The sequence below is a fragment of the Microcaecilia unicolor genome, chromosome 8, assembly GCF_901765095.1.
Source record: "Microcaecilia unicolor chromosome 8, aMicUni1.1, whole genome shotgun sequence".
Classification (NCBI taxonomy): Eukaryota; Metazoa; Chordata; class Amphibia; order Gymnophiona; family Siphonopidae; genus Microcaecilia; species Microcaecilia unicolor.
In genome coordinates, this window is record NC_044038.1 from 142,897,069 (window position 1) to 142,915,118 (window position 18,050).

Below are 18,050 nucleotides of genomic sequence, written 5' to 3' on the forward strand. Positions count from 1 at the left end.
AACCCATCCAGTATCCATCTGTTAGAAAAACCTAGCTTTGCACCAGGAGCTCGAAAGAGTAGTGCAGAGGTTAAAAAAAAAAAAATGCAAGAAAATAAAGGCGGAACAACGTGAGGCGTGGGTGGAGCTGTCCAGCACCGATCAGCACTGCGCACGTAATAGCCCGCTCTGCTGCCAAACGCTTCAACTGCTACTATTCACTTCTCAAAGTAGCACACACACGCAGTAAGACTCAACCAGGAGATTAGAGGTTCCACGGGAGGGGGCAGCCCTCTCACTTGCAGGCTTTCTGGGGGGGGGGGAGCCCTTTTATTCTGTCAAAAGTAGCAGTTTTTTCCGTTTTCCTTCTGCAAACTGCTTCCTTACTCCAACGAATCTCAGTTGAAAATCGGGAGGTTTCCATCTTCCTGCCCCCATATCTCCCTTCTAAAAAAATTCATCAGATGCTGTCTGAATCACATAACTTCAAAATACAACTGACTAACTCAATAAATAGGTTTCAGTTCTGCTCTCATAAGAGCACCCCCAATACTGAGAAAATTCCTTGCATGTGTCCAGGGAGGGGTTATTTCCACTGGGCTTAGCACCCCCAATCATTTTGAAAAGTTGTCTCCTATGCTCAATACTTTGATGACAATATTCAGCACTTCACTGCAGACAGCTGCAATCTTCGGGGATTCCTGCTAATTTTCAGTGATATATTTTTTAGACGAAGTAGCAAAAGGAATGGTGAAAAGGAATGTCTTCTGAGCATTGCCAATGAGCCAAAGAGGAGAATACTGAAGAATTTCAAAGATAATAATGTAAAACAAGGTGAAAATTACCCGTTTCAGTTTTATTTAGTACATACCAAGTGTCTTTATGAGACTGATGTGGTCATATATGTTAAGAAAGACAGTAATGCCAATCACCTCTGCCTACATATTTTTCTTTGTTTTATAATGAACCAATTCATGTTATCCACTGGTGTATATAGAGATCTAAGGGGTCCTGTTACAAAGCTACAGTAAAAGGGGACTTGCCCTGGCGTCGTCATGTGTTTTTGATGCATGCCAAGGCCCCCTTTTACCTCAATGGGTAAAAGGCAGGTCTTTCTTTTTTTGAAGAAATGGCTGTGCTGCAAGTGAAGCACTTGTTGCGCACCCATTTTGTGGGAAGCATTTACCAGGGCTCCTGCACTACCTCCAGGTACACACCAGCACTACAAAAATAATATTTTGTAGTGTCGGAAATGGCACGCACTGGGGGTGGGAACTACTGCCAGGCTGCTGCAGTAGCCCTGTGGTACATCTGATTTTGTGAGCCTTAAGCCCGCATTGGGCTTACATTCCCTTTATAAAAGGGCCCCTAAGCCATTGAAATGCCCTGTTCCATTGTAATCTGCTTACTCTGCTTTCCTTTATTTAAATGTCCTACATTAGGGGTGTCAAGCCCATTTCAGCTCGTGGCCACAGTGAAAATGTGAAGGCTCATTTTCAAAGCACACTTACAAAATTACTGAGTCTTGTATAAGATATGTGTAAGTACAGCCAAAGATACACATATAAGTGGTACTATAGACAGGACAGATGGCACGAGGGGTATTTTATAAACATGAATGCACAAAAACCCAGGGGCATCACACTGAGTACATACATGAATAAGTAGTGCTAAATATACCCACCTTCCACTATGTTAAAAACAGCTGTGACATATGCATATAAACAGTGCCATTTATAGTGTGTGGGGCATTTTACAAATATGGCCTCAAAAAGATACATTTTGGCCCTGGAGGGAGGGGATTTGTTTCTTGGAGAGGTAAATAAATCTCCACCATCAAGCATGCAGGTCCTATGTCCCAAAGGCAATTTAGTTGGGGGTTATGCATGACTTCAACCAGATGAACATTTATTGTCTTTATAAAATATTAAATATACATATACTGCAGGGAAGTGCCCAGATTGTGCCTTCTTTGCGTACGGAGAAAACTCTGCATTCTACAGTCTATCTATAGTACTTGAAGCCTTTTCCTAAAATTGCTACTTATATACATATATTGTATGTACAAAACATCACTTATGGTTTTGAAAAACTACCTGCTTTTTGTGTACCATGCTAGCCTTTGCAAATATATTTCTTCTCAAATATGTAATTAACTGAATTTCTGTTTCTAAAAATACCATCATTTGTAAGCTCTTTGAGCAGGGCCTGTCCTTTTATGTTAAATTGTACAGCGCTGCATAACCCTAGTAGCGCTTTAGAAATGTTAAGTAGTAGTAGTAGAAATCTGTTAAACTGGGATGAAATGTGGAATTTTATTTATTTATTTGTTGCATTTGTATCCCACATTTTCCCACCTATTTGCAGGCTCAATGTGGCTTACAATGCTCTGTTATGGCGTTTGCCTTTCCAGAGTAGGAAATGACAATTGGTGTTACATAGAGATCATGGATGACATAATAGAGTTGGGCAAACAGATATAGGAAGAATACAGTTCAGAATATGAAGTAAAGTGATGATGTGTTACATTTACATTCCTTGATCGTTGTGGTATGCCTTGTTAAAGAGATAGGTCTTCAGAGATTTACGAAAGTTGGTTCATTCGAAAATTGTTTTTAGGTTAAGCAGTAATGCATTCCACAACTGAGTACAAATGTAGGAAAAGCTGGACGCATGTGTGAGTCTGTATTTCAGACCTTTACAGCTAGGGAAGTGAAGATTGAGGAATGTGCGGGATGATCTTTTAGTGTTCCTGGGTGGCAAGTCATGTAGGTCGGGGCATCTCCGTGAATAATTTTATGAACTAGAGTGCATACCTTGAAAGCAATACGTTCTTTAAGTGGAAGCCAGTGTAATTTTTCTCTTAGGGGTTTTGCACTTTCATATTTTGTTTTTCCAAATATAAGTCTGGCTGCAGTGTTCTGAGTTGTTTGAAGTTTCTTGATAATTTGTTCTTTGCAACCAGCATAGAGTGCATTACAATAGTCTAGGTGACTCAACACCAATGACTGTATCAGATTGGGAAAGATGATCCTTGGGAAGAAAGTTTCCACATGGAATGGAACATCTTCTTAGTTGTATTCTTCACATGACTTTCAAGTGTAAGATTTTCCTTTGGAGGTTTAAATATTGTAAAGGGATGGAATGGAACAATAAAAACTTGCCCGTTAGGAAACCCAAGACTAAGTCTCATGCAGACTCCATAGAGTCAAGATATAATTAATAATTAAATTGGGAGCCCATCAGGGATAGAGAAAGTGACTGAAGTTAATAAGCTAACCGCTTTGATTGTACCACAAAAATGCGGAATTTATAAAAGGAATCTAACAATTTAGGAAACGTTATCCTTTGCAGAATGCAACAGTAGTTCCAGTTTTAATATTATGCGGATGCTATACATAAATAATACATAATTGAAATTGACGTCAGCCACGAGCATAGCCAATCGCTGAGCGCTGGTTTCTGTACTCTGAATAGCCGATTGTCGAGCGCTAGATCAGATCCCGCTGCCTACTCGATGGTCGAGCGTGCTGCAGCTGCTGCTGGTGCGCGTGCGCAGGGGAATGAACATGGCGGATGATAAGGTGAGTTGTGGGTGTAGGAGAGAGCGACTACTTCTGTTCCTTGCCCGGTCCCTGGCTGTTTTCTTCTACGTCTATGGTGGGGGACTTGCGGCTGCTTCTCATCCCTCGGCTTGCCCTGTTCCCTTCGGAAAGGGGTTGGAGACACCGGGACGGAGGAGGGAAAAGCGTGGGGATAACAGTGGAAGGAATTCTAGATAAACTTTCCTGGAGCAGTCCCTGCTGTTCAAAAGCAGCTGGGACTGATTCATGGCGGCCCTAAATGGGGTGAGGTTGCCAGCACCACCAGGCAGTGGAGGGTTGAGTGGCTTGGCCGGGACCACATGGAGCTGCCGTGGTGTTTGAATTAATCTGGGCCCTCGATCTGTTAGGCTGCTCCTCTTCTGCACCCAGACGTCATTTTAGTCATGAGTCACACACTTGATGGGCGTAAAGGGGATGGATAGGTGCCAAGCCTGAAACTTGAGTAGTAGCTCCGGTGCTAAAAGGTTTCAGCCCTTACGATTGGTGGTGCAACTCGCACGTTTCTGGTTCTATTAAATCACTCTCTTGGGTTGTATGCTACATGCAAATGTATTTAGCATAAAAATCACTTTCTTGGATCTACTATGATCTCCAGATCTTCCACTTTTTGGGATTATAACTTGTGCTTTTAGAGGAACAGTCTTCTCTCTCTCTCTCTGTGACATATTTGTTTCCTGCATACCTCAATTTAGAAATGATTAATAAGGAACTAAGGTTGTTCACTTCCTCCCCATCACTACTACTACTACTATTTAGCATTTCCATAGCGCTACAAGGCATACGCAGCGCTGCACAAACATAGAAGAAAGACAGGCCCTGCTCAAAGAGCTTACAATCTAATAGACAAAAAATAAATAAAGTAAGCAAATCAAATCAATTAATGTGAACGGGAAGGAAGAGAGGAGGGTAGGTGGAGGCGAGTGGTTACGAGTCAAAAGCAATGTTAAAGAGGTGGGCTTTCAGTCTAGATTTAAAGGTGGCCAAGGATGGGGCAAGACGTAGGGGCTCAGGAAGTTTATTCCAGGCGTAGGGTGCAGCGAGACAGAAGGCGAGAAGTCTGGAGTTGGCAGTAGTGGAGAAGGGAACAGATAAGAAGGATTTATCCATGGAGCGGAGTGCACGGGAAGGGGTGTATGGAAGTACGAGTGTGGAGAGATACTGGGGAGCAGCAGAGTGAGTACATTTATAGGTTAGTAGAAGAAGTTTGAACAGGATGCGAAAACGGATAGGGAGCCAGTGAAGGGTCTTGAGGAGAGGGGTAGTATGAGTAAAGCGACCCTGGCGGAAGATGAGACGGGCAGCAGAGTTTTGAACCGACTGGAGAGGGGAGAGGTGACTAAGTGGGAGGCCAGCAAAAAGCAGATTGCAGTAGTCTAAACGAGAGATGACAAGGGTGTGGATGAGGGTTTTGGTAGAGTGCTCGGAAAGAAAGGGGCGGATTTTACGGATGTTGTAAAGAAAGAAACGACAGGTCTTGGCAATCTGCTGGATATGAGCAGAGAAGGAGAGAGAAGAGTCAAAGATGACCCCAAGGTTTCGAGCTGAGGAGTCAGGGAGAATGAGAGAGCCATCAACAGAAATAGAAAACGGGGGGAGCGGGGAGGTGGGTTTGGGGGGGGGGGAAATGAGAAGCTCGGTGTCTTTCCTGATAGCTTGCCATCTTGACTAGTTTTAGTGGCTTCTCTTGCCTTTTTCCTCTAGCATTAGAATACATTTTATGATTCAGTTATATTTTCTGACAGTGTCATCATTAGTTCATTGCATTTTTCCAGCCTAATGAAGGGAGTGCAGTTCCTGATAGCTACTCAGAAATGTTAGTCCAACAAAAAGGTATCACCTTATCATATTTTTGGTTAACCTTTATTTCCTGTTTTTGCTAGCTGATATAGTCCAAGGATTATGATCTAGTAAAATTTCCCAATTTTCCATTTAAATTTATCTACCAAACCAATCCAACACTTATTTGCTTTGTTATTGATACTGAGCAATTTACTGTTGTACTCTAAGGATGTTCTCTTTTTAATATTTTGCTTGTCAGTTTCTGGAGACATTTATTGCAGTTCTAGTAGCTGAATTGCTCCTGGAAAACGTGGTGTCTTAGGGGTATGTTTACTAAGGTGCATTAGCGTTTTTAACATGCCTGTAAATTTCTGTAGGCATGTTAGCATTTAACGCATGTACATATAGAGCTGCTTAGTAAACATAGGCGTTAGTAAGTCGTAATTTTATTTTAAAAGGCCAGCAAAAAAGAAGAGAGAACACAGGGGACCCATCTGAAAGAGGACTTATGAGGAGCCAGAAGCTCATGTACTATAACTCCTCTTTGGTTGGTCCTGTAAAATGCTTTATTGCCTACACAGATATTTCTTGACGTTCTTTTTCAATAACTTTTGCTATTTTTCTAATTATTTTGTAGTTCTAGATCCATCTTTAATAAAAACTAGCCTCTTTACACCTTTCTTATGAAATCTCAATGCATTTCATAACTGGTATCTAACATTTATTGAGTGGTTTTCCTAATCTGCCTTCAGAGCTTCAGCCTTTAATAGTAGATCCTGTTTTCTTTATTTGCTGGTGACTTCTAGTGTCAGTGATTTTCTGTCTTTATATCTTACCTAAAATACTGGAGGTTCATTTGTATCTGGTCCTTGCTGCTTGTCAGGGCATTGCTTTCATAGTTTACATGCCTAATTTGAAATCCCCGATACCAATATGCTGCCTTACAATGACAGAAGGAAAAAAGTGGGGAAAATGGGGGGGGGGGGGGGGGGGGGAAACATGTTTTGCTTGGTATCTCTGCAATTAACTTAACTGCCCTTTATCTCTGAAATATTGGGGATCCTGAAGGAGCTATGCAAAAGCTCAGTATACATTATTATGGGGCATAATTCTTAGATTACAGATAAGCATATAAGTGGACGGACTTCCTTCTGCCATTGCAGGGCAGTGTACACTTGTTGAAGAGAAGGCACTGTCTGTTGTTCTCTGTGTTCACCTGTCCCAATAACAAAGTTCCTAGATTCATGTCACCTGTGCATAGTGTACAACTCTTGCACCATAGAATCAAGGAGAGTGAAGACACATCTCTGGTTAAGAAAGGCACATTGTTTTTTTTTGTAAATGAAGATGATTATTTATTTGTTCTAGTATCTTTAATATATGCTTTTTGTGACTAAAATATTCCAATCCAAATTTTAGGCTTTTCCCATTACAGTTTTACTCTGAACAGTGCAAAAATTGCTAAAATAAGTTTGCTTTGAGTACTTTGATAATTTCATTCTGTAGAAGTCCACACCAAATCTGAAGGATCTGACTTTTCTAAAGAATCAGCTGGAAGGTTTGCAACGCAGAGTGGAAGAAGAGGTAAAAATTGGAGTAGCGCAGGTAAGGAACGTAGGAAATACAATTACTTTGATTAATAAGTGTGACACTATAAGTACATTTATCACTTTATATATCATTGTTTTATGTTTTAATTGTCATACATTTTCTTTGTTTGGTGTGTGTGGGGGTGGGGGGGGGGGAAGCTTAATGAGGTAGGCCTGTAGATAATGCTTTGTTTCAGAGACAGATAAAATCTCTTGAGAGTAACCTAATGGTTAGCGCAGTGGACTGAGAACTGGGGGGACTGGGTTCAATTCCCACTGCAGCTCCTTACTACTCTGGGCAAGTCACTTAACCCCCCATTGCCCCAGGTACAAAAACTAAGATTGTGAGCTCACAAGGGGCAGAGAAAAGTACCTGTATGTAATAAACCTCTTTGGTTGTACTACAGAAAGGTAGTATAACAAAAATCAAACATTTATTAATAATTTCAGAATAGTCTTTGTGGGTGACTTGCAAGTTGTAAAATGATTAGAGTTTTGAGGATTTGAAGCATGATTAATTTAGTTTTCCCTATTTAGAGAGTGAATCCAGGACCTTAGACTGTTTCCGAGGAAGAAAATAGGGATGGGTGAAAAGATAAGCAAATAGAGGGGCAAGTTGTATATGAGATTTGGTGCATAGTTTCGTAATGCACATATTTAAAAAAAGGTTTACTCCTGATATAGGTGACACCTGCATACATAATCCTATTGTAGTTGGGTACAATAGGTTTTGGATGGGTTTTGGAGGGATCACAACAGAATGTAAGGGGGCAATGGTGAGATGTGTACCTGGGACCTTTTATGTGAAGTCCACTGCAGTATCCCCTATGGTGCCCCACTGCTCTACTGGATTGTCTATGTGGCCAGTCTACTAAGAACACAACGAAGCCATAACCTGCAATGAACAATATATCACTCTTCTTCTCTTGATTCTCTAATGTTCTGTAACAACATCACTCTGTATTTGTTTCATCACCGGAGGTGGCTAACATGTCACGGTACTATGTAAGCCACATTGAGCCTGCAAAGAGGTGGGAAAATGTGGGGTACAAATGCAACAAATAAATAAATAAAGTAAGCTAATGGCCTAAGAACATAAGAATTTGCCATACTAAGTCAAGACTGTTGGTCCATCTAGCCCAGTGTCCTATTGACAACAGTGGCCAATCTAGGTCACAAATACCTGGCAGAATCCCAAAGAGTAGCAAGATTCCATGCTACTGACTCCCACCCATCCCGCAGGGATAAGTAGTGGGTTTACCCCTGTCAGACTTAATAGCAGATTATGGACTTTTCTTCCAAAAACTTGTCCAAACCTTTATTTTTTTTAAACCCAGATACGCTAACTCTTTTACCACATCCTCTGGCAATGAGTTCCAGAGCTTAACTATTCATCGAGTGAAAAAATATTTTCTATTTGTTTTGAAAGTATTACCATGTAAAATGATTGCATGTCCCATAGTCTTTGTACTTTGAAACCATCAATCTCACATTTACCCGTTCTTCTCCACTCAGGATTTTGTAGACCTCTTATCATATCCCCCCTCGAAAATGACCACCTTTCCTATTCAGATTTTGGACGTTTTTTATTTTTTGATGAATTAAAATGTTTTATTTTCTTAAAAATTTAATCATCCGTTTAAATTCATATTCATTCTTAAATGCATCTAATTTGTTATTATTATACATACTTTTTTATATAATATTTAAAATTATAAAATTAATTTTAAATATTTAAACGTATATATATGTTGTCTACTTTTATATTGTTTTTATAATTTATGTATTCAAAATTTGATTATAGACTCCTGATGCAGGCCTAACGGCCGAAACACGACGTTGTGTCGAGTCTTTATACCTCAATAAACATCTTTATTATTATATATCCTTTCAGTCTTTGGAATCCTTGGTCGCCCTCCCACTTTTATTTCATTTCTTGTTGTTGTCCGTGGGGCGTCTAGAGTTCTCCGCCTTCTGGCGGATATTTTTTCTCCAAAATCGGACTTAGACATCATATTGAAAGTGCCCCTCCATGTCAAATGCTTTCTGAAAATCTAGATACATTACATCTATTGGCTCACCTTTATCTATACTTTCAAAGAAATGTAGCAGATTGGTGAGACAAGATTACCCTCATCTGAATCCATGCTGATTCTGTCTCATTAAACCATGTTTGTATGTTTGTTAATTTTATTCTTTACAATACTTTCTATCATTTTGCGTGGGACTTACATCAGGCTTATTGCTTTTGTAATTTTCTGGATCACCTCTGGAACCTTTTTTTCTTAATAAATCTTTTTATTAAAGAAGAAGAAACAGAACATTTCCATAACAAACCACAATGCATATATGAACATTAGTTCCCCCATACATTACCCCCTCCCCTTTCAGGCCACATAGCATCTACATAAGTAATGCCACACTGGGAAAAGACCAAGGGTCCATCGAGCCCAGCGTCCTGTCCACAACAGCGGCCAATCCAGGCCAAGGGCACCTGGCAAGCTTCCCAAATGTACAAACATTCTATACATGTTATTCCTGGAATTGTGGATTTTTCCCAAGTCCATTTAGTAGTGGTTTATGGACTTGTCCTTTAGGAAACTGTCTAACCCCTTTTTAAACTCTGCCAAGCTAACCGCCTTCACCGCGTTCTAACCAGAAAGCAAAGCACAGCACAGAACAGCTTGAGGTCTGGGGACTGTTATGACCTCAACCCACAATAGGGCAACCTCTCTTCCCCTCCCCACCCCTCATGGTTATGTAGGTGAACCAGTCCTATCTCAGAATTTATTAAGAACTTGATTTCGAGCAGTGGGCAAAATCTAAGAAGGATCTCAAATAAGTATCATTGCCTTCTAGCACTTTGGTTGAGTACTAGCCCCTTAGGATTCTCAAATCATCAAAGCATGAAATTTATTCCTCCAAAACATTAGAGGAGAGTCTTGCAGCCAGTAGTTTAAGATGCATTTCTTACCCACAATGTATGCTTTACCTATAAAGAGTGTCCCAACCAACCTTGCAGATAAGTATGAAGGGCTATCCAGAAGACCCTAATCTTCCTAAAGGCCCAGATACTGGGCTAGATGGACTATTGGTCTGACCCATTATTGCTATTCTTATGTTTATGTACCATCTTTAGTATTTCATGAAATGTCCCTAATATGAGACAAGGGGGCTCATTTTCAAAGCACTTAGACTTACGTAGAAACCTTTGGAACTTTGTAAGTCTATGTGCTTTGAAAATGCGCCCCTTAGCATAGTAGAACTTTTAGAGACAAATACTATTATTTGTGAATGTAGGAACTGTCCAAGTCTCTGTCCAGACCTTTTTTTAGTTTAAATTTGGCAAAGTCCAAGTCAAAATACAAAGCATCTGTAAATTTTGTTAGGGGATCTATTTAACTATTGGCAAGTGATAAGAGATCTAATTACTCAAGCTATTCTACAGCCATTGTCCTTCATTGACTGTTGTACTGTTGTGATATAGGATTCTTTATGAATGAGATGCAACCTCTTGGTCTTCCTGAGTCTTTAGCCTTCTGTACTGCCCTTGTTGTCCTCTTACCTAATTGATCTTACACTGCCTGATGCAGTACACTCGTCAATGATTTAATAAAAGGGCCTCTTTTTACAGTTGAAGCAGTAAAGTTAAAAGAATCGGGGAAACTGAGATTTTTTTCTGATATGTAAGAGGAAGTGTAAATTCTAACTGGCATTAAAGAGAAAATGAGGTATATTTTCAAAGCACTTAGCCTTCCAAAGTTCCATAGGTTTCTATGGAACTTTGGAAGGCTAAGTGCTTTCAAAATATGTCTCAATGTGTATTACAAAATTGATGTTTTGATTTGATGTGATATTATTGCAGGTTATGTGCTAATGGCAATTTATGAACTTTATATCTTGCTTCTTGTAGGATGGATCTTTGCTGTCATCTCCATTTCTGAAAGGATTTCTCGCCGGCTTTATCGTTGCCAAACTTAGGACTTCTGCAGTTCTAGGATTTGTGATTGGAACCTGCACTGGGATCTATGCAGCTCAGCGCTACTCTGTCCCCAACGTTGAAAAGACAATCAAAGACTATTTGGAGTCTTTTAAAAAAGGACCAGACTAGGCTTGGAGAAAAGGTCCCGGGCCATGCAATAGCTGTTACTGTATATATATGCATTTTTGTTTTGTATGAACTGGAAAGGGTATTGGTGCAGAACTTTTATCAGGCCTGTTTTGGTACTATAAATTAGGGGTATAGGTATATCATTGCTTAAACTGTGTAGTTATTTTTCGCTGTAACTTGTATAGGTACCTACCTTCCCCTTTTCCCTGATCTGCCTTACTCTGAAACATCAGCCAAGTCCTTTGTGTACTGTAGTGCATATTTGCACAAGGATTTTAGTGAGGGCCAGATGTAGAAGGCTTCTCCCCATTTTATGTATATGAGCAAAGAACTGAGTGTATCTGGACCCAAATTTCAGAATTCTTCCCTATCAAAAAAACAAACTAACTAAATTTACTCAAGCTGAACTGCCCAGCAAGGCACAGTTGGTGATTTCCCTTACGCTTTCTCCAGCAGTGGTTACTAAGGCTTCTGCCTGAGGTCCTGGCATACCTAGAAGTCACTGATTCCTGCTGAGTTACTTGTGCTTAACTTTTCAGATTTGAAAATGATTTACAGCTTATGTTCCAGCCTGAATGCTTCACCGCAGTATGTCAGTTTCACTGTTACCAGGCAGAAATATGAAATGTCTTAAACTCTACCTGTTGTGTTTCGATACCTAGAATTGCCCTGTTCTTCTAACTTACCCCTCAACATGCTAAGCTTGTACTTTCTAATTATACCAGTGTATTTCCAAGAAATGTGTAACAGTTTGAAAAGATAAGAATAATTACAAAATTTATTTTGCATCTCTGAGAAGTGCAAGTTCAGCCCTCTGCTTTTACTTGTGTTCACTGACTCATTGGGAATGATTATTAACAATATTAGCTCTGAGAGCTCTGTGCTCCACCTTGTGAAGCACTGGGGCAAAAGGCTACTTTGGGGGCTGATGCTTTTGCTCTCAGTAATAATTTATGGCTCGCACAGCCCTCTAATAGCTCTCTGTAAAGTTGATGGCACAATCCCTTTCAGTTCCTCTTCTGTTGTCCTTCTGATTGAAATGACAAAGCTGGTGCTGTCCTTTGTCTTTATGCTTATCTGGGATCGAGAATTGTTTCGAGCACCTTGGTCATGGCGCCTCGCTGCACCCTTTGCCCTTCCTGCCTTGCTCTATGGGGCAAATAACAACTTGGTAGTGCTCATACAGCACTTCATGGACCCCAGCACCTACCAAGTCCTGAGCAATCTGAAGATCAGCACTACAGCTGTGCTGTACAGCATTTTCCTGCACCAAAGACTGACTCCCCGCAAATGGTTTTCTCTCTTTCTACTTACAGTAGCTGGCATGTGCTATGCCTATGGAGGACTTCAGGACCATCAGAATCCTGCTGCAAACATGCAGCCTTATATCACCCTGCCAGGCTTTGGACTGGTTTTCATTTACTGCCTTATATCTGGCTTGTCTGCTGTTTGTACAGAGCTCATTCTAAAAACCCAGAATGTGCCACTTAATGTTCAGAACTTGTTCTTGTACTCCTTCGGAATTGTAATGAACTTGGGTGCACATTTAGTTATCAGCCCTAGGGCTGGATTTTTTGAAGGCTTCTCCTTTTGGGTGCTGGTAATCATTGCCAGCCAGGCTCTTAATGGCTTGATTATGTCTGTTGTCCTGAAGCACAGTAGTAACATCACCAGGCTGTTCATCATTTCCTCTTCCCTGCTCGTTAATGGCGTTCTTTCATTTTTACTTTTCAGCCTCCAGCTCACTGGTTTATTCTTCCTTGCTGTCCTGCTAATTAGTGTATCTGTCTATCTGTATTACGGGATCAAATAAGTACATTTGAAAAGTGTTTCTGATTTTGTTTTTTAGTATTCAATTAATTATGTCTCTGCAGTGGGATGGAACTTTACAATGGTTCAATCTTGAACATACACGATGTATGCAAGAATAATCATGTCCAAAAAAATACGCACTGGTTTTCAAGTTCAGCTAGAGCCAAAATCGTATCTGATCCGCTTTTCTGACCTTGTATTTTTGAAAGTAAGTTATTTTCTACTGCACACCCAAATACAGGCGTAGAGTTACTGCCATTGAGGCACCTCATTTTACCACAGGTCCTATTATATATAGTAGAATATAGTTATTAGTGATGCATGTTAATAACACTAGGCCATAGTCAAGTATCCCATATTTAACTATTTTATTAATACTTTTTAAACTAGTTTGTTTAGTTTTTTAAAATTTAATTGCTACTACTTTTTAAGCAGGGGCGTACAAAGATAGAAAACGTTAGGTGTCGGTTAAACAACTTCTTTCCCTAGCTTATTCTGTATATTTGTGTGGTTAAAGGGTAAAGTTTATATAGTTAAAGACCAGTATATCTATGCTGAAAGGGAAAAGTGCCTTCACTTGGATTTAATGTTTGATGCAAAAACTTATAATGTGCTGTCTTCTCTGTGTGTAGAAGCATTGGAAAGTTTTTTGGGTATTCTAAAGTAACTCTTGTTTTTTTTTTTGTTTGTTTGTGGATAGAATTTCATAGGAAAGACTAATCAATACAAAATTTTATTTAAATAGCTGGTTATAGCTATCCTGCTGTAGCTTCTTAACACTTGTTTTGGATAGTGAGCGACAGCAGAATTGAATGCTTGTTAAAGTGCTATACTTTTCCTGGTGCCTGTTACACAAACTAGTTTGAGATTTGATCATTTTTTTTAGTTATAGCTGCTGGTCACAGGAGAGTTTCACTAGTTAGAATGCTCGCAGAGTGACCCTTTGAGATTGGTAGCTTCTTCTTATAAAAGTGCCTTTCATTTGAAACATATTATTTTACACCATGGCAATTTTTTTTTTTTAAACCCTAAACATAAGACTTCTTTTAATTACATTTTTAACATATGCTAGCGAAGCTTTTAAAGGGTCCTCCTCTATTACTTTTCTTGGCCACTGTTTCAGATTTCATGGCTTTACATAATTTTAATTCTGTTGTTGTGGAACAGCAGCTGCCAAAGTCCAAATGAAGGCTCTTCATACTCATCCTCACCCTGAAAAATGCAACTATACTGCCAAGAAAACACTTCATAAAGCCTTTTAACTCCATTCTGCAAGGACTCATAAGGCCTTATCAGGTTAACCACGATGATTGTGGGGCAGATATATCTGAATGAAATTTTTCTAAGAATTGGATTAATTGAATATTTTGGATACTGTTGATGGGTGACCCCTTTTACATCTCGTGCTTGGTGGTATTGATGGCTCTGCACTGCATTCTGGTTAGGGTCATAAGGTTTTGGCCAAAACCCTGTATTCCAGCCCAAGTACTGTACTTACAGAGGGCTGTTGCTCTTTGTAACTGCTCTCTCTGGCATTTTAGATTTACTTTACTTGCAAAATGGAAAGCAATTTTTCTTTTAGAATGCAAAAAAACACTTTTTACAAAAGTGTTTTTGAGAGATGTATCTTTGCTGCCTAAGCTGCAGCCATATCATACCATAAACAGTATCAACATACATCCTTAGTAATTCGGGCCCTTTCTTCCAGTCTGTGTCTGTGCAGAAATAGCTCAGTAATCAGTTCTGCTTGCAGAAATGATTATTTCCGTTCCTGAAGAAGCACATTGTGCTACCTGCCTTGTCTGTATGTGTGAGATGTGGATAACATATTAGTTTCAGTATTGATTCAAATTTAGTATGATTTCACCAAAGGATACTTTTTCAATAAGCTGATTAACTTATAAGACACATGTACTTTCCAAAATGTGCACACCTTTTTTCCGAGTAAAATCTACCTATGTATGTATTGTGCTATCTCCAATGGGAGTATAAATATGTGGTTGAATACTTGTGTCCATTTTTGAAGCTTAAGTAAACTCGTAAAGTTTTCATTACTTGGTTTAGGGGAGTGCTTTCTCCCCCCCCCCCTTTTTTTACTCTAAAGAGTGCTTGCATTATGGCAGTTGAACTGAAAATCCACATGGTTGTATTTGATCATTCTTCCATATTTCCTGATTAAACTTGAAAGTTTATCTCTAAATTCACTATACCAAATAAAGAGGTAATTAAGAACAATTCTGTGGCATTAGCTGAATCCACATTTATTTCTCAGTACACCAGGGTATTTAAATAGGACTATTTTGAAAATTACTTGTATATTATAATGAAATACTATATGTATATCTTATTTAACTCTTTCTATTAATAATATTACATATATTTGAGTTCAAAACCATAAAAATTCAGTAGCAGATTTATATTGTGGTGTGAATAAAGTGGAGTCGCTTTTGATTTCACCCTGGAGTGCCAAATGCTGGTGAGTGGGAAGGGGCTTTTAGATATGATTGCTGTTTTAAAAATGAATGCTGTGTTAGTCAACTTATTTTCTTTTGTTTAAAACACTGTCACTGTGTGAACACAATAGTGATTTTTTTATTCAGTGGGATAGAATGTTCTAGTTCGTTAATTTTTCTTTGTCATCACAGCTATTGTACTGTAGGGAACAGTCGGCCATACAGAGAACTGAAAATAAAAGATGTAATGGCTTGGTTTCTTTCCTCAAATATATTCAACATTTAAGCAGAAAAGTGTCATTGAAAGCACTTTCTTGGGTTTTAGAGGCAGATGTTTTTAGAGTTGTTCTTGGACGCACGCTCATATTTTTGTTAAATCTACCACAATTGGTGGTTTTTTTTGTTTTTATTTCACAGAACAGCATATGTAAATTTTTAAAATTTAACTTTTGATATAGACAGCAGAGGTAGTAATTCAGTCCCATTTATTCATCTTGCAAAACTGATCTTCCTTATTTAAGATGATGGTCGTAAACTGTATATGCAATTAATACATTTATCCTTTTTTTGAAGACCTCAGGAATCTTTTGCTTTGTATGTATGTCGGGCAGTGTGGAGCTTGGCTGTAAAGCATCATCCTACCGGGTCACTTCCCAGTCTAACCCTACTCTTCCCTCACAGGATGTCTCTCTGCTTAGATGATTAAAATCATCTCCTCCAATAGTCTACTGCATAAGGTTGGGTTCACTACTGTTATTGTATGTGCAAAAATAGTTGGAGATATTCTATTCTGGTCTATACTGCTTATAACCAAGACTTCAAAACTGTTTACAATCAAGAAGATAACCTATTAGGACCTGAATTACAGTTTCAAAAAAGTATCTAAAGGTGTACAATAATTTAGAATAAATGTAATTTTTAAGGCAGATCTTGGGCCCTTGGCAAGAGAAGGAATGTTCTCAAACTGATTTCAGCTTCAAGTTCTTTACTAATGGTATACCTAATGTAAGGTTTTTGGAACTGTCCTCTGGTAGCCAGAGGTGGTTGACCCACCATTGTTAAAGTATCCCCATCAACATGCAATTTTACATTTAAGACGTGCCTCCATTCTTAACCAATGTAATTCCTGTAATAAAGGGCTAGCTTTGCTGTATTTTCCCAAGTAAATTACAATAATCCAGAAGAGGAGTCAAGGTCACCTGAGCAAGTGTTCTAAAACTACAATCTTATAACATAGTTTATGCAAATGAAAAAAAGTTTTCTTACTGAAGCATTGGTCTGATTTTTGTAGGTTTGGTTAGAATCTAATAATAATCCTAATACTTTTAGTCCTAGATTCGATCTTTAGAAAAGTTTCTGAGGAAAAAAGTATTCCTTTTGATAGTCGCCAAACCGTACAACTTTAGATTTTTGGGTATTGAGTTTTTAAAAATTTGCTAATGCCCATTCTTCAATCAGTCTTGTCTAAAGTTTTTTTTGTAGTGGGCAGGGGATGAAAATATCATCCGCGCAAGATCATGAAAAAATAGCTTTAGATTGCAAATATCCTCCCAGATGACTCAAATCTAACTAATGCATACTCTTGGATATCATGAAAACCTGACTGGCTGGTTGTGCCTTGAGAACTGGGTTGAGAAGCCCTGCTGTACCTGCTCCAGACTTTTACATCAATGCTAGGTATTCCCTAGGACAGTAGTTCCCAATCCTGGTCAGGTTTCAGGATATCTACAATCAATATTCAAGAAAGGGATTTGCTTGCAACTCTCATGGATATTCATTGTGACTATCCTGAAAACTTGACAGGCTGGGGTGCCTCTAAGACCAGGTTTGGGGCAATGAGTTGCACACAGAGTGTTGCGAGCATTGAGTACAGTAAGAGTGAGTTAAAAGAACTGGGTGTAGAATCCTAAATGAAACTAGATGAATGGCTCAAAAGCTTTTAGGGGGACAGTCACCTTATTAGGGCTGGTTGCAGGGAAAAAAGAAGAGCCAACAACCCCCTTTCTCTTTCTCAGGCTACCTCCCCCCCCCCCCCCCCCCCCCCCCCGGTCTACCTTTAAAGGCAGTTTTCCCTCCCCATCACAGCGTTTCACTTAATGCTACCCACATCAGCCCCAGCATCTTCTGTCTACCATGCCCGGCCCCTCTATTGATAAACTTTCTGTTTCTACAGGGGTGCGGCAGAGGCTGATGTGAGTAGTGTCCAGTGAAACCCTGTCTGGTAGTCAGAAGGGGAAACTGCCTTTAAAGTTAGGCTGGGAGAGGAAGATGACCGTAAGAAGAGGCGTGTCGATGGACACACCAATGGGAGGGCATTAAATCAAAAGTTGACTCGGTGCCATGATCCCCTGTTCATACAATATTACAAATATGGGTTTAGAGGCCAACTACTGCTTTTTATTTGACCCAAACTGTCTGAAAGCTTTTGGCTGCAGCTGAAACGCATCACCTGGTTTTGACCGAAACCATAGTTGAAAACAAGTTAGGTTGTGTGAATGTGAGTCAGAGAGGACTGCTGCAGATTGTCAGAGCTTGCAGTCTGCATCCAAGGAAGAATATAATAATTTAAATAATGAAAGACTATGTTTTACATCCCAGCAAAATAGCCGCCACACACATGGACTGCACCTCATGAAAACAAATTAAAAATTATAGTGCTCTTACAATGGCTGACTTTGTGCCACACTTGGAGTGACAGTTGATGTCATAACTCCACAGAGAG

At 39.4% G+C, this 18,050-nt stretch overlaps 2 protein-coding genes across 2 annotated transcripts; both read left to right on the forward strand.

Annotated features, from left to right (window-relative positions):
* The first annotated feature begins 3,493 nt into the window (after nt 1-3,493).
* Nucleotides 3,494-11,872, forward strand: LOC115475649 (SLC35A4 upstream open reading frame protein-like). Its single transcript, XM_030211548.1, has 3 exons — nt 3,494-3,563; nt 6,870-6,968; nt 10,866-11,872. The coding sequence occupies exons 1-3, from the start codon at nt 3,543-3,545 to the stop codon at nt 11,061-11,063; spliced, it is 318 nt and encodes a 105-aa protein (XP_030067408.1). The 5' UTR covers nt 3,494-3,542; the 3' UTR covers nt 11,064-11,872.
* A 16-nt stretch (nt 11,873-11,888) lies between these two features.
* SLC35A4 (solute carrier family 35 member A4) lies at nt 11,889-14,469 on the forward strand. Its single transcript, XM_030211547.1, has one exon. It carries the CDS (start codon nt 11,911-11,913, stop codon nt 12,874-12,876), a length of 966 nt encoding a protein of 321 aa, XP_030067407.1. The 5' UTR covers nt 11,889-11,910; the 3' UTR covers nt 12,877-14,469.
* The last annotated feature ends 3,581 nt before the right edge of the window (nt 14,470-18,050 follow it).

What these genes read in the sequence shown, in the direction of transcription:
- LOC115475649 (XM_030211548.1), top strand. Translation starts at nt 3,543, where the DNA reads ATGAACATGGCGGATGATAAG. An exon ending in TGAACATGGCGGATGATAAG is followed by an intron (nt 3,564 to 6,869) that starts GTGAGTTGTGGG and finishes TTCATTCTGTAG; the next exon opens with AAGTCCACACCAAATCTGAA. An exon ending in TAAAAATTGGAGTAGCGCAG is followed by an intron (nt 6,969 to 10,865) that starts GTAAGGAACGTA and finishes TGCTTCTTGTAG; the next exon opens with GATGGATCTTTGCTGTCATC.
- SLC35A4 (XM_030211547.1), top strand. Translation starts at nt 11,911, where the DNA reads ATGATTATTAACAATATTAGCTCTGAGAGCTCTGTGCTCCACCTTGTG.